Source organism: Melospiza melodia, chromosome 25 (genome assembly GCF_035770615.1).
Source record: "Melospiza melodia melodia isolate bMelMel2 chromosome 25, bMelMel2.pri, whole genome shotgun sequence".
Taxonomy (NCBI): domain Eukaryota; kingdom Metazoa; phylum Chordata; class Aves; order Passeriformes; family Passerellidae; genus Melospiza; species Melospiza melodia.
Genome location: NC_086218.1, coordinates 11,654,270 through 11,669,487, shown reverse-complemented (window position 1 = coordinate 11,669,487; position 15,218 = coordinate 11,654,270). Strand labels below are relative to the sequence as shown.

The 15,218-nt window shown below is 58.9% G+C and overlaps 1 protein-coding gene and 1 long non-coding RNA gene across 2 annotated transcripts; one reads left to right on the top strand and one right to left on the bottom strand.

Annotated features, from left to right (window-relative positions):
• Positions 1 to 547: 547 nt before the first annotated feature.
• On the bottom strand, positions 548 to 13,874 carry VANGL2 (VANGL planar cell polarity protein 2). Its single transcript, XM_063176353.1, has 9 exons — positions 13,797 to 13,874; positions 9,685 to 9,818; positions 7,741 to 8,002; positions 7,119 to 7,239; positions 4,802 to 5,409; positions 4,326 to 4,462; positions 3,630 to 3,765; positions 3,009 to 3,240; positions 548 to 2,353 (listed from the first exon to the last, which is right to left on the bottom strand). The coding sequence occupies exons 3-9, from the start codon at positions 7,809 to 7,811 to the stop codon at positions 2,093 to 2,095; spliced, it is 1,566 nt and encodes a 521-aa protein (XP_063032423.1). The 5' UTR covers positions 7,812 to 8,002; positions 9,685 to 9,818; positions 13,797 to 13,874; the 3' UTR covers positions 548 to 2,092.
• LOC134429233 (uncharacterized) lies at positions 10,145 to 11,283 on the top strand. Its single transcript, XR_010030553.1, has 2 exons — positions 10,145 to 10,848; positions 10,978 to 11,283. It is a non-coding gene; the product is annotated as an uncharacterized LOC134429233 (long non-coding RNA).
• Positions 13,875 to 15,218: the final 1,344 nt, after the last annotated feature.

Here is a 15,218-nt window from a genome sequence, read left to right as displayed (position 1 = left end):
CTCACCCCCGGGAGGCTCCTGAGGGTCCCGGGGTGGCCCCAGTGGCTCCCAGTCCCACCCTGGGGACACGATGCCACTCCGAGGCCCCTCCGGTGTCCCCTGCACGAGGAACAGCACAAAAAGTGGGATTTTATCCCAAAAAATCATTGGAATTCCTCTGCCAGGACACGCAGCCCACTCTGATGTTCTCCTCCGTGGTTTTGGGGCGGTTCTAGGGGATTTGGAGGTGGGATGAGTGCAGGAGGGGTTGGGCATCGACCCCAAACCATCAGCCCCAAAATCCCAAGGTTTTGGCCCCAAAAATCCCAAATTCTTTGCCCCATAAATCCCAAATCTCTGCCCTTTGGACCCCAAATCCTTCACCCCACAACCCCCAAATCCTTGTCCCTACAGACCCCCAAACTTCACCCCACACACCCCAAATCCTCGGCCCCACAAACCCCAAACTCTTGGCCCCACAGCCCCCGAGCCGAAATAAATTAAAAAAAAGAAAAAAAAATTCAAAACAGATTTATTTTATTAAAAAAAACAAAATTGTACAATTTTAGTTCCTCTATGAAAAAAAAAAAAAACCAAAAAAACAAAAAAAAAAAAGCCCAAAAAAACAACCAAACACCAACGGAAAAAAAATTCCTACCACTGCCGGAACGCTCCGATCCACTGCAAAACTCCGGGAAAATCCAAGCTTTCTTTATATATTAAAAACCATTAATTTGACATTTTACAACTTTCTACACGCATGCACAGAAACCTCGGCTCTGCGGGAAAACAAAATCCAAACCCGACCCCGAAAACGGAACCAAAAAAAGGGAATTTTGATCTCCCAAAATTCCCAAATGGAATTGAGAACTCCCCACCCCTCACAGGAAGATCCATCCCCGCCCTTTTTTTTTCTTTTTTTTCAGGAAAATGGCCCAAAATGGGCTCCCAGTACAAATTGCCCAAAAAATTTCTCCCAAAACTCCCCAAAAACCCAGGAATTTCCTGGAATTCGGGTAGGGGGTGGATCCCCCCCATTTTGCTACTGGTGCTTACTGGGGAAGCCTCCCCTGGCTCCAAACTCCCCCTTTTTTAGTGCTTAGGACAAAATCGACCCCAAAACCCGACCCCAAAACTCCTGGAATGAAATCCGGCACTTCCGGCCCCACGAGGGTGGAGGTGGGAGCTGGAGCGGGGAGAAAAACCAAAAAAAAATTGGGAATAAAATCCCAAATCCATCCGTGAGGTATTTGCGACCTTAGAAACAAAACCAGGAGAAGGCGAAAAAATGAAATTTTTTCTTTTTGCATCCCGATGGGAATTCTGTGGGATCGCCTCATTTGAGGGACGTTCCTGAAGGATCTCGCTGAGATCTCATGGAGCTCCTCAGGGTCACGGATCCAGGATTGCTCCAACAGCACCGGGAAGCTCCCGCTGGAATTTGGGATGTGGATCCCCCCAGGAGCAGCAAAACCCACCCAAAAAAACCCTCCCAAAACCTCAATTCGACCTTCGGCTCCTCCAAAAAAATCCCAAATTTCCTTAAAAAAATCAGCAGAGGCAAGGAGGGCACTCCCAAAACCTTCAGCTCCTCCAAAAAACCCCAGATTTCCGCTCGTTTTTCCTAAAAATTCAGCAGAGGCGAGGAGGACGCTCCCAAAACCTGGGGGTGCACCAGGGGGAGCTTTTCCATAGCAGCCACGGATTCCTGGAGACGCTTCCAAAATTCCCTTGGGATCCCAAGCTGGGAAGTGGTTTAAGGCCAGAGCCAGGACAGATGTCCAGGAGAACACGGACGGGAGGAGCAGGAGGTCGGCAGGACCCCAGAGCTGCTCCAGGACGCTGGTGAAGAAGGAAGTTGGGAATTCTTGGGATTAGCCCTTGAGTTCCGGCTCCAAAAGGATCCGGATTTCGGGAATGAGGAGGAAGAGGAGGAGGAGGATGAGGAGAAGGCGCTCAGCCGCCTCAGGAAAGGACGAGTGGTCATGATCCCAGCAAGGCGCCGAAGCCGGGAGCGCTTCTCCCGGTTTTCCGCGTCCCGGCGGCGCCGGAGGAGCCAAATTTGGGAGATTCGGAGCCGGAAGGATTCGGGAAAAATCCCAACGCGGCCCAATCACACCGAGGTCTCCGACTGCAGCCTCATGATGAACTTGTGCGACTTGGGGTCCACGAACTCCTCGGAGAGCTTGAAGAACGGGATCTTCTTGGTGGACACCACCAGGCTGAAGTCCTGGCGCTTGAGCACGAAGACCACGCCGTCCTTGAGGCCGTTGGTCACCGGCTCCTCGCTGACCAGCGTCCACTGCTTGGCCAGCCAGCGGTCCTTGTGGTACTGGATGGTGGGGCCGGCCGTCAGGTACCGCTCCAGGAAGGCCTTGGGAGAGGGCAAGGACACGGGGATGTCACCTCCAGGTGGCCCGGATCTGGTTTTGGTTTGTTTTGGAGGGAGAATGGCCCCGTGGTGCTGCTTTGGGGATTTTTGGGTATTTTTGGGAATTGTCCAGGTTGGGAAAGAGCTCTGAGGTCATCGAGTCAGAGCTGGGGGCAATCCTCACCTGGTCCCCCAGAATTCCAGGAATTCCTTGAGTGGTCACTCCAAACCTCCCTGAGCCCCTCCCAAGGCCTTTCCAGGAGGGATTTTCCCAAATTTCCCACCCTGAGCCTCCCCTGGCACAGCTTGAAGCTGTTCCCTCTTGTCCTGCCCCATTCCCTGGGGTCAGATCCCAAATCCACCCTGGCAGATCCCAAATCCCCCCTGGATCCCCCTTTTCCATGGGATCAGATCCCAAATCCCCCCTGGCAGACCCCAAATCCCCCCTGGCAGATCCCAAATCCCCCCTGGATCCCCTTTTTCTCCAGGCTGAGCCCCTCAATCACCCTCAGGATTCTCCATTCCCTTCTCCAGCGGCCCCAGCTCCATCCCCAGATCCCCACGAGAAGAACCCAACCCCACCTCACTCCAACCCCTCATTTTCCCATCAGGATGATCCCAAACGGGATAAATCCCACCCAAACCCCCGTCTGGGCACCTTGGGGGTCATGTCGTGGGTGATGCAGAACTCGAGGTGCTGCAGGATGCTCTCCATGGTGTGGTAGGGCTGCTGCTTGGTGGTCCTCAGGTACTTCTGCATGGCGCGGGCCATGGAGGCGAAGATGGCCTGGGCGGCCTCGCGCGGGTCCATGATCTCCCGTGGGTTCTTCTGCTCCTCCTCCTGCAGCCGCTTGATGTGCGTGAAGGCCTCCTCCACCGCCACCACCAGCCTGCGGGAGAGGCGGGGAACCCGGGGGTTTGGGATGGAAAACTTTGTGGATTTGGGATAAAAACCCCGTGGATTTAGGATGGACACTCCCTTGGATTTAGGTTAGAAAACTGCTTGGATTTAGGATGGAAACTCCCTTGGGTCTGGGATGCGAAACTCCCTTGGATTTAGGATAGGAATCTCCATGGATCCAGGATGGGAATCTTGGATCTGCTGGGATTCACTCGGATGAAAGAACCCAAGTTTCAATCAACTCGGCTGACAACCCCTCCAAACCACTGCCCTTGGGTTGATCTGGAATCACCAATTGGAACATCCCCATCCATGAAAAACCTGGAAAGAACCCACCACAGCATTCCCAAATCGGGGAATCTGTGGATTTTTCCTCACCTGGCACGGCGTTTGCGCACCCGGCGCTCGTGCTCGGCCTCCTCGTAGTAGAACTCGTTGTGGCTGTTGTCGCGCCGCCGCGCCGCCGCCGCGATCACCGCCCGCGACTGCCCCGTGGAGTTGTTGGTGGAATTCTCTGTTGGTGGAGCCATCCAGACCGGGGATGAGCTCGGAAAAAGCAGCCGGAGCTCCTCCCCCAAAAAATTCCAGAGAGGAAGGGAGGAAACCCCTGGAGCTCCCTCCAAAAAATTCCAGAGAGGAATCACCCAGAGCTCCATCCAAAAAATTCCGGAGAGGAAGGGAGGAAGCACCCAGAGATCCCTCCAAAAATTCTGGAGAGGAAGGGAGGAAACCCCTGGAGCTCCCCAGAAAAATTCCGGAGAGGAAAGGAGGAAATACGCAGAGCTCCCTCCAAAAAATTCCAGAGAGGAAGAGAGGAAATCCCTGGAGCTCTCCTCAAAAAATTCCAGAGAGGAAGAACCCAGAGCTCCCCAAAAAAATTCCAGAGAGGAAGAACCCAGAGTTCCCCCAAAAAATTCCGGCAAAGAAGGGAGGAAATCCAAAAAAATTCCGGAGAGGAACACAAGGACAGGGATGGAGAAACGTCCACGAGAGCAACCACGAGGATGAGGATGGAGGAATGGGAGGAGAAGGAGAAGTGGAAGCCAAGGGGGGAAAGGGGGAATGGAACCTCACCCTCGCCGAGGGAATAGACCTTAAAGCCGGACATTTTCTTGGAGAGGACGGATTTTGGGAGGTTGAGCAGGGCAGGGTTGTAGACCGGGAAGTCGTGGTAGTAATTCTCCAGGATCCACACGGCCGCTCGCTGGATGCTGTGGGGGGAACATCGGGAACGTGGGGCAGGGGGAGAGCGGGAATGCGTGGGGGGGACACACACCGAGGGACAGCAGGGGCTGGGAGGGAATTCCCGGGAAAAAACGTGGCTGTGCCATCCCTGGAGTGTCCAAGGTCACGTTGGAGCCACCTGGGATGGTGGGAGGTGTCCCTGCCCATGGATCTGTGAGGTCCTTCCAACCCAAACCATTCCGCGATTCCATCAATTCCCAGAGAAAAGAGCTCCCACCACGAGAACACCCACCAAGCCCACGTTACAAAAGCCCCATTCCCACCACGAGAACATCCACCCACGCCACCACCGCGGCCAAACCCACCTGAGGTGGCCGACGTTGTAGAAGCGGCTGGCGCCGTCGGCCGAGCGCACGGCCTTGAGCGTGAACTGGGGCTGCAGCTGCCGCAGCTCCAGCAGCACCACGGCCAGGTAGTGCACGAAGAGCAGCGCGTCCACCAGCGACACGGCGAACTGCACCACGCCGCGGTAGTTGCGGTCCCGCGAGTCCAGGATCCGCACGCCGTAGAAGAGCCAGTAGGACACCACCAGCAGGAACACCAGCACCATGAGGAGCGCGCGGAAGACGAAGACGCGCGGGAAGAAGGCTTTGGGGCGGCGGAAGAACAGGGCCCAGCTGCCCAGCAGGAGGATGAGGAGCTTGAAGGCCACCGAGATGAAGAGCCCCTCGCAGGGCGTCCCGCAGGGCTCCAGCTCCTCCCGCCACAGCAGCTGCGGGAGGAGGAGGAAGGCCAAGGGTGTGAGGAAGGCCAGGAGCGCCAGGGCCGCGCCCAGGGCCACGCCCAGGTGGCGGGAGCAGTCCAGGTGGGCGCTGTCCTCCATGTCCTTGGTGATGCGCGTGAGGTCATCGTGGGAGATGCTGTGCTCCGACGTGCCCGTCACCACCGTGGTGGTCTCGCCCCAGTTGTCGTCCTGGGGAGGGGATGGGACGTTTCGAGGGGTGGCTTTGTGTCCCACCTGTCCCACCTCACCTCAAGGACCTCCCTCCGACCACCCAGGTGTCACCCTGAGCTGGGGACATTCTGAGGGGTGGCTCCATGTCCCACCTGTCCCACCTGACCTCCAGGACCTCCCACCCACCGCATCTCCAGGAAATGCCAGCCCAGGGAGGTGACAGGGCACATTCCAAGGACTGGTTCCCGAATTCCCTCAATCCCAATTCCTTCATTCCCTGTTCCCCAAACCCCCATCCCACCTCCACGCCGGGAGCGCTGCCCGGAGCCATCGCCCTCCTCAGGGTGGAGGAACCTCAGCCCGGGCCTGGGAATTCCGCCGGGAATTCCGCTGGGAATTCTCCCTCCGGGAAAGCTCCGGCTCCGCCAGGAGCAGCTTTGGGATCGGGAAAGCTCCGTCAGGAGCAGCTTTGGGACCGGGAAGCTCCCGGATTTCCTGGCCAACCCTTCCTGGCTGGCAGGACCAGCAGGAACACGCCCGGCACGCCCCCGCAGCGCTGCCCGCGCCGGGAAGGCTGGGAATGCTTGGGAATGCTTGGGAATGCTTGGAACGGTCAGGAATCGCTGGGAATTGTCAGGAATTGTCAGGAATGGCTCCAGACAGGCCCTTCCCCGCTCCAGAACCCCCTCTCCCAGCCAGAGAGGTGCCAAAATTCCTGGATTCCTTCCCAGCCGGATTCTTTCTCCCACCCCTGTCCGTGTGTCTTCCCTCATCCTGGTTTTGGGCACTCGGACATTCCTGGAATTTGGGGTTTTTTTTTCGTTTTCCGTGTCGGAATTTTCCCCACAGATTCCTGCCAGGAAAACTGGGAGATTCCTCCCTGTTTTTTCACGGACCCCTGGAAAATTCCAGTCCAATTCCAGCCCAATTCCTGTTTTTTCCATGGATCGCTGGAAAATTCCAGCCCCAATTCCAGCCCGGAGAGCCCTGGGATGTTGGGAGGGGTCCCTGCCCATGGGATGATTCCCATCCAAGCAATTCCAGAGCTCCATGGATTTCATTCCGAGGGGCAAAGCGAAGCCTGGGACGCTCCAGGGCGGCTCCGGGAGCCCCATTCCCAGGAAAAGCCCCCATTCCCAGGAAAAGCCCTCATTCCCAGAAAAATCCCCCATTCCCAGGAAAATCTCCCATTCCCAGGAAAAGCCCCCATTCTCAGAAAAATCCCTCATTCCCAGGAAAAGCCCCCATTCCCAGGAAAAGCCCCCATTCCCAGAAAATCCCCCATTCCCAGGAAAAGCCGCCGCAGAGGGAACATGAAAAGCGCCGGAGCCGCCGCCGGCGTGGGCGGATTGGGACAGGATGAAAGGCCGGGATCGAGCTGGAGAAATTCCAAAATTTGGGAACGAGGGGCACCAAGGGCGGGGCAGCCTCCCCTGTCCCATCTGGGCAGGAATTTGGGGCAAATCCTCAAAGTTTGGGTTCACTGGGGATCAGATCCCGGGGGCGTTTTCCAGCCCTGGCGCCAGAGCCGCGTCTCCTTCTCGTTTTCTCATTTTCTCGTTCTCCCCACAGGACCGGCCCGACCGGCCGGACCGCTCGGCCGGGAAATCCCGCCGGGAGGAATTCCGACGGGGAAAATTCCGCCGGGAAAAATTCCAACGGGAAAAATTCCCTCATCCCTCGGTGGGGGGGGGGGTTCCAGCCCTGTGTCCCCCCACCGCGCTCACCCTCTCGTCGCCCCGCGTGGATTCGTTGTCCAGCAGAGGCTCCCCCGGCGCTTGGATCGTCACCGATTTGTCCCCGCGCGTCCCGTCCCGGCTCTTGGAGCGGTGCCGCTCCCGCCGGTCCCTGGGGAAAGCGGGGAAAATGGGGAAAAAAGGGAAAAAAAAGCAGGAATAATGGAGAAAAAAAGCAGGAAAAATGGGGGGAAGTGGGGGGGGGGGAAATGGGGAAAAATAGCGGGGAAAATGTGGGAAAAACGGGGGAAAATGGGGAAAAAAGCAGGAAAAAAGCAGGAAAAAAGAAGGAAAAAAGAAGGAAAAAAGAAGGAAAAAAAAGAAGGAAAAAAGAAGGAAAAAAAGAAGGAAAAAAAATAAGGAAAAAAGTGGGAAAAATCAGGAAAAATGGGGGAAATGGAGGGGAAAATGGGGACAAAATGGGGGGAAAATGGGGGAAAGAAGGGAAAATGGGGAAAAAATGGGGAAAATGGTGAGAAAAAAGCGGATAAAAAGTGGGGAAAAAGCAGGAAAAATGGGGGAAAAAGGGGGGAAAGTGGGACTGGGACTTCTCTCAGGACTGGGGTCATGGGGACACCCTCCAAGGGTGGGGACGGGGGGGCGGGTCCCTCACCTGTGCTTGCGGGAGCTGCGGGAGTGGCCGGATTTGTAGGAGTACCCGGAGTACTGGGACTCGTTGTCCATGGCGTCGGAGCGCCGGGGCTTGTGCCGCTCCAGGATTTGGGCTTTGGGCTTCCCCGGGAGGGCGGCCAGGGCCTCCTTCAGCGGGGGCTTCTTCAGGCCCAGGGGCACCTTCAGGAGATCGACCGTCACCTTGAGGGGCTCAATTTTGTCACCTTGGGGTGGCCTCGCTCAGGAGAAAAGGACGCGCCCACCTGCGGGGACACACGTGGGGCGTCACCGGGGCCGGCCCAGGATGGCCCAGGATGGCCCAGGATGGCTCAGGATGGCCCAGGATGGACCAGGATCGCCCAGGATGGACCAGGATGGCCCAGGATGGACCAGGATGGACCAGAGCCCCTCCTGTCCCTGCATCCCATTGCCTGGTGGGAAATGGGGCCAGGAAAGGGAATTTGGGGTCAGGAGGGAAAGGGGATTTGGGATGGGCAGGGAAAGGGGATTTGGGATGGGCAGGGAGAGGAAATTCGGGATGGGAAGGGAAAGCGAATTTGGGATGGGCAGGGAAAGGGAATTTGGGATGAGCAGGGAGAGGCAATTTGGGGTCAGGAGGGAGAGGAAATTCGGGGTGGGCAGGGAAATGGAATTTGGGATCTGGGGTTGTGCCCCCCCCGCCCTTGGGAATCTAGGAATTTGGGATTCCCTCGGGATGATCCTGCCAAACCTTTCCCCAGGGTTTTGGGGGAATCTGGGCGCCCCGACCCCGCAGTCCGGGAGGCCCCAGCTGCCTCTGGGAGCCGTCGCAGCCTCCTGGGTTTCCATGGAAATCCCATTCCCACCGAATCCACCCCAAAACCCCCTCGGGCCCCTTTTCCAAGGCCCCGGGAAAGGGGGAAAGGGGTCAGGGAGGCGCAAAGGGGGAAGGGGGGAATTCCTTTGTCCGGAATTCCGGATGATCCCGCACGGATCTCCATGGAAACCGAGGCCGTTCCCGCTGCCGCCGTCGCCCGGGAGACGGGAACGGGGCCGGGAGACGCTGGGGGGTCCCAGTATGGCCCAGTAAGCCCAGTAAGGGCTGGATCCTGTCCCAGTATGTCCCAGTAATGGGGTGGATCCTGTCCCAGTATGTCCCAGTAATGGGCTGGATCCTGTCCCAGTATGTCCCAGTAATGGGCTGGATCCTGTCCCAGTATGTCCCAGTAACACCAGTAAGAGCTGGATGCCAGGCTTCCCGTCCCCCCAGTAACCCCAGTAAGGGCTCTCCAGTAACCCCAGTAAGGGCTGGATCCCAGGCTCCCAGTAACCCCAATAACGGACGGATCCTATTCCAGTATGTCCCAGTCCCTCCAGTAATGTCTGGATTCTGTCCCAGTAACCCCAGTAACCCCAGTAAGGCCTGGATCCCACCCCAGTATCCCGAGTTATCCCAGTAATGGCTGGATCCCATCCCAGTATCCCCAGTCTCCCAGTGGACCCCATCCCAGTATCCCCAGTAAGGGCTAGATCCCATCTCAGTATCCCCAGTAATGCCTGGCTCCCCTCCCAGTATCCCCAGTAATGCCTGGCTCCCCTCCCAGTATCCCCAGTATCCCCAGTAATGCCTGGCTCCCCTCCCAGTATCCCCAGTATCCCCAGTAATGGCCGGCTCCCATCCCAGTCCCCCCAGTGGTGCCCGGCTCCCCTCTCAGTATCCCCAGTCCCCCCAGCAATGGGGTGGATCCTGTCCCAGTCCCCCCAGTATCCCCAGTGGTGCCCGGCTCCCATCCCAGTCCCCCAGTCTCCCCAGTCCCCCCAGTATCCCCAGTGATGCCCAACTCCCCTCCCAGTATCCCCAGTCCCCCCAGTCCCCCCAATCTCCCCAGTACTCCCAGTATCCCCAGTGATGCCCAGCTCCCCTCCCAGTATCCCCAGTTTCCCCAGTCTCCCCGGGCTCCCTCACCGGGCGGCTCCGGCGGCGGCGGCTCCGTCCCGGCGCTCTCCGAGGCCTTTGGGGCGTCCGGAGCCTCCGGAGGGGCCGGCATGGACCACGGGCCGGGCATGGGGGGCTGCTCACGGCACGGGCACGGGGGGGAGCTGCGGAGACAAACAACGGGAACTCGGGAGTAATTCCCAAAATCCCGAACTCCCAGATTCCAAAATTCCTAAATCCCGAATTCCAAAATTCCCAAATTCCCAAAGCCCGAACTCCCGAGTTCCCAGATTACCCAATCCCGCCAGTTTTCAAATCCCATCAACTCCCAACTCCTGCCAATTTTCAAATGCCGCCAATTTAAAATCCCACCAATTTTCAATCCCATCGATTTCTGAATCCCCACCAATCCCACCAATTTCCCGCCAATTTTCCACTCCCGCCAATTCCCAAATTCCCAACTCTCGCCAATTTTTAAATCCCGCCAATTCCCCAATCCCGCCAGTTTTCAATCCCATCAATTTTCAAATCCCGCCAATTCCCCAATTCCGTCAATTTTTAAACCCCGCCAATTTCCAACTCCTGTCAATTCCCCAATCCTGCCAATTTTCAATTTTCACCAATTTCCGAATCCCGCCAATTCCCAGATCCCGTTGCCCAGGAGTTCCTTGGGAGCACCACAGAAAAGCGATTGGACATTCCCCCACCCCAGGCATCCCAAAATTTTTGGGAATTGTCCCTCTGGATAATTGGCTGGGATAGATTTGGGATTTCCCAGGAATTCCTGAGTTTTCCCAAAATCCCGGTGTCTGCAGCTGGAGTGAACTTTGGATTTTCCAGAAATCCTGGGGTTTTCTACAAATCCTAGGGTTTCCCATGAATCCTGGGGTTTTCCAGAATTCCTGGGGTTTTCCATGAATCCCGGGATTTTCCAGGAATCCCTGAGTTTTCCCAAAATCCCGGTGTCTGCGGCTGAAGTGAACTTGGGGTTTTCCATGAATTCCTGGGGTTTTCCACAAGTCCTGGGGTTTTCCAGAATTCCTAGGGTTTTCTACAGATCCTGGGGTTTTTCAGAATTCCTGTGGTTTTCCATGAATCCCAGGATTTTCCAGGTGTTCCAAGGTCTCTTGTCCCCAGCCTGCGGATTCAGCCAAAATAAATTCGGGATTTTTCAGGAGTCCACGAGTTTCACAGGTATTGTCCCCATCCCAAAGGGAATTTGGGAATTCCAGCAGGAATCCTGGGTCCTGGAGCTCCTCATCCTCTCGTCCCAGCAGTGAAAAACAACAAAAAAGGGATTTTTCTTGGAATCTTTTCCAGCAGAGCCGGTTCCACAGCCCAGGAAAAGCCGGGAATGGGTTCCCGGGCTCTGGGAGACGCCGGGAGCCAGAGCCGGATGCAAAAGAGGAGGAGGAGGAGGAAAATTCCCATTTTTTAATCCCGGGATGATCAAAGCTCCCCAAAAAACCCCCCCAGGGCCGGAGAGGCTTCGCCATTCCCGACGCCTTCAAGTCCAGGCTGGAATTTTCCTGGGCATCAAAGTCCTGGAACCTCAAATCCAACGTTTGGGATTCAAATGTTCCCCAAAAGAGCAAAAATTAAATTAAAAATAAAACCGATAGATCCAAAGCATTTCCTGGTGAAAAAGCTTCTTCCCGACGGCTCCAGAGGGAGAATTCCAAGCGGGAAATCGGCTCCTTCCTGATCCGGGGTTCTGGGAAAGCTGGGAATGAGATTTCCTGGGAAAATCCCACTTGGAGAGGAGGAATCTGATGGATGAAGGATCTGGAATTCCCATCCTGGAGGAACTGGGGAGGGCTGGGAATGATGGGGGTGGGAATCCCAGAAAATCCCGGGAAAGATCTCCGAGGTCACCGAGTCCGAGCTGGGATGGATCAAATCCGAATTCCAGGGATTCCCTGTGGGGATGGGGATCCAGCCCCGCCTGAGCCCCTTCCCAACCCCTTTCCCATGGAAAAACCATCCCAAATTTCCAGCCCTGGCACAGCTCAAGGCCGTTCCCTCTTGTCCTGCCCCCATTCCCTGGGATCAGATCCCAAATCCCCCCTGGATCCTCCCAAGTTCCCAGCAAAATATCCCAGGATTCTGGAATTCCCACCCCACATCCCTAAATCCCCCCATCCCAAATTCCTGGGGAACACTCAGGATTCCATGGAGAAATCCCAAATCCCATCTCCCCATCCCTTCCCTAAATTCCCCCATCCCAAATTCCCAGAGAACGCTCAGGATTCCCTGGAGAAATCCCAGATTCCCGGGGAACACTCAGGATTCCCTGGAGAAATCCCAAATCTCATCTTTCCAACAATCCCTAATCCGCTTCCAGGTGTCTCCATGGGATTTGGGAAGGACCATCCCATAAATCCATGTCCTTGCTGGGAATTCCGATGATTTCTTCAGGAAAAACCCCAAAATCCCAATTCCTGCCCCCAAAGGACGCTGGGATCTCCCAGGATTTGGGTTTGGATCCATGAGAACTCTGCTCCAGCAGCTCCCGATCCTTTGGGATCCCCCCCGATTCCATTTTCCACCTCCTGGATCCCAGAAAAGCGGCGCAGGGTCGGGATCCGGCGGGATCCAGGGGCGCCGCGACGTTCCCACCACATCCAGGGATCCCGCGGGGCTGAACCTCCTCGGCTTGGGCCGGAATTCCCAATTTGGGAATTCCCGAATCCCTTCCCAGGCCTCGGCACCCGCGCCCGGACAATAAACCCATAAAAACCTCTCGGGAATCCCATCCCGAATCCCGAACCGAGCCGGATCCGGGGCTGCTCCCTCCGGCCCCATTGTCTGCCGGCAGCCGTGAGGGGGAAAAACCGGGAATTCCTTCCTGCCGTGGGATCGCTCCGAGGGCCGGGATTGTCCCCAAGCCCTCTGGAATTGGGGACGCGGGGGCACCTCCGGCCCGCCCCCCGCTAATTGTTAATTGTTCATTAATTAAATCATCCGAGCTTCACAAAGCGCCGGGAAAATCCTCGGGGTCCCGTCTGGGTCCCGGCCCCAGCCTCGGATTTCTGCCGGGGGCTCCTCCAGGAGGAGATTTGAATTTTCCCGAAATCTCCTCTTTTTTTGTTGTTGTTGTTGCTGTTTTCATTTCTTTCTCGTTGTTTTGTTGCGTTTTCACCTCCGCCCGCGGGGGGAAGAAGAGAATCCCAAAGGAAAAACAACAAAACATCCCAGGCTGGGATCCGGGAACCGGCTCGGGATCCGGGAACCGGGTCAGGGATCCAAGAACCGGCTCGGGGAACCGGGAACCGGGTCAGGGATCCGGGAACCGGGTCAGGGATCCAAGAACCGGCTCGGGATCTCCAGGAACCGGCTCGGGGAACCGGGAACCGGCTCAGGGATCCCAGAACCGGCTCGGGATCTCCGGGAACCGGCTCGGGATCTCCGGGAACCGGCTCGGGGAACCGGGAACCGGCTCAGGGATCCGGGAACCAGCTCGGGATCCAGGAACCGGCTCGGGATCCGGCCGGGGCTGTCTCGGAGCCGGGGGGCACCGCGCACGCCCGGCACAGGGGGCCCCGGGCACCGGGCAGGGCGTGGGGACACCGGGGGCGACAGTGGGGACACGGGGGGACAGCGGGGGGGACACCCCAGGGACACCCCGAGAGTGACGGGGACACCCCTCAGGTGACGGGGGGACACGCAGGAGACACCGGGGGACACCCCGAGGGTGATGGGGACACCGGGGACCCCGCGCGGGTGGTGGGGGGGACACCGGGGACACCCTGGGGACACCTTGGGGACACCCCGGGGACACCCTGGGGACACCTTGGGGACACCCCGGGGACGCCCCGCAGGTGCCCCCGCGATGGGCACAAAGCGCCCCGAGGCCGCCGTGCCAGCCCCGCCGCAGCCCCGGGCACATCCAGGGGGTCCCGGGGGTGGCACCGCGCCCCGAGGGGGTTCCCGGGGGGTCCCATCGCCCCCTCCCCGCCGGGGCTCCCGCAGCCGCCGCCGCCGGAGCGCAGGAAAAGCCGCGGCCGGCGGGGCCCTTCCCGCACGGAGCGCGGCCCCGGCCCGGCCCCGCTCCCCGCCCAGCCCCGGGGATCGGCTTCGGCAGCCCCGGATGCCCCCGGGACCCCCCCGGAGCCCCCCACTCACCATCGCCCCCCACTCACCATCGCCCCGCACCTTTGTGCGCGTCCCCCCCGCACCCGGAGCCGGCGGCGGCGGCGGAGGAGGAGGAGGAGGAGGAGGAGGAGGAGGAGGAGGAGGAGGAGGAGGAGGAAGGGGAGGAGGAGGCGGAGGAAAGCCCGGCTCCCCCCGGAGCGCCCCCGCGCCCGCCCCATTGTCTGCGCTGCGCGCTCCCGGCGCCGCTGCGGGGCCATTGTTTGGGGCGGGGGGACACCCGCGGACCCCTCCCCGATATTGGGGACCCCTCCCCGAACACCCAGGGATCCCCCCCAGGCCGGGGGGATTTAGGGTGAGGATGCGCTGTTTTGGGGGAGGGGGCGTTATTTGAGGAGGGTCCCCCGTTTTTTGAGGAGGGTTCCGCGTTTTTGGGGAGGGGGCGGCGTTTTTTGGGGATGAATCTCCGTTTTTAGGGGGGGCAATGAGGGTTGAGTCCCCCCACTTGGTGTCTCCCCAGCTCGGAGCTCCCCCAAGCGGTCTCCGCACCCCAAAATTGTCCCCAAAGGGGTCTCAGAGCCCCAAAACCGCCCCCTCCAAGGAGGTCTGAACCCCCAAAATTGCCCCCAAAGGGGTCTCAGCCCAGGGTGGGGCACAGCCCCGCTGCTCCCACCTTGTTTTGGGGTTGGGGTTGGATTCTGAACCCCATAAACTCCCCCCCAAAAAAACGGGATTTGGGGTCCTGGGTCCGCCCGAGGCTCCCTCAGGGTTTGGGGTGTCCTGGGGAGGGGTCCGGCCGAGCCCCCCGCGTTTGGGGTCACCCCCGACCTTCAGCCCCAGCGGTTCCGGGGTGCTGGAAGACCCCAGCCCCATGTCTGCGGAAATGGGGTGCCCGGGACACACCTGGGGTCACACCTGGGGACGCACCTGGGGTCACGCCTGGGGTCACACCTGGGGTCACACCTGGGGACCCCCGGCCTGCAGTAGAGCCGGGATTTTTGGGGGGCTCAGGGCCAGCAGCAGCCCCCGAGCCTGTACGGGTCTCTGGGGGCACACAGGGGTCTCCAGCACCTTCATTTCCCCCAATGGGAGCGACCCCAAATCCCCCCGAGCCCCCCAAACCCACCCGGGGGTCCCCAAAGCCCGCGGAGCGCGGGGGGGGCGCGGCCGATGCCCGGAACAGCCGGGCGGTCAATGGGCGAGGGTGGGAACGCGCTGGCCACGCCCCCCAGGGCGCTGGCCAATGGCGTGAGGCGGGCGCAGAGAGCCGCGCTGCCATTGGTGGGATTGAAATGCGTGTGTGGGGCTCAATGGGGAGGCGGGGCCGGGTGGGGATTAGGGCGGGGGGCGAGCGGGAATTTGGGGGAATTTGGGGCATTTGGGGCGGGGGGATTTTGGGGGGATTGGGCGCGGGAGGAGATCTGGACTTTGGGGGGATTTGGGGGGGTTTGGGGGCATTTTGGGCAGGGGGA

What these genes read in the sequence shown, in the direction of transcription:
- VANGL2 (XM_063176353.1), bottom strand. Translation starts at nt 7,811, where the DNA reads ATGGACAACGAGTCCCAGTACTCCGGGTACTCCTACAAATCCGGCCAC. An exon ending in CGCAGCTCCCGCAAGCACAG is followed by an intron (nt 7,240 to 7,740) that starts GTGAGGGACCCG and finishes CGCTTTCCCCAG; the next exon opens with GGACCGGCGGGAGCGGCACC. An exon ending in CCACGCGGGGCGACGAGAGG is followed by an intron (nt 5,410 to 7,118) that starts GTGAGCGCGGTG and finishes TCCCCTCCCCAG; the next exon opens with GACGACAACTGGGGCGAGAC.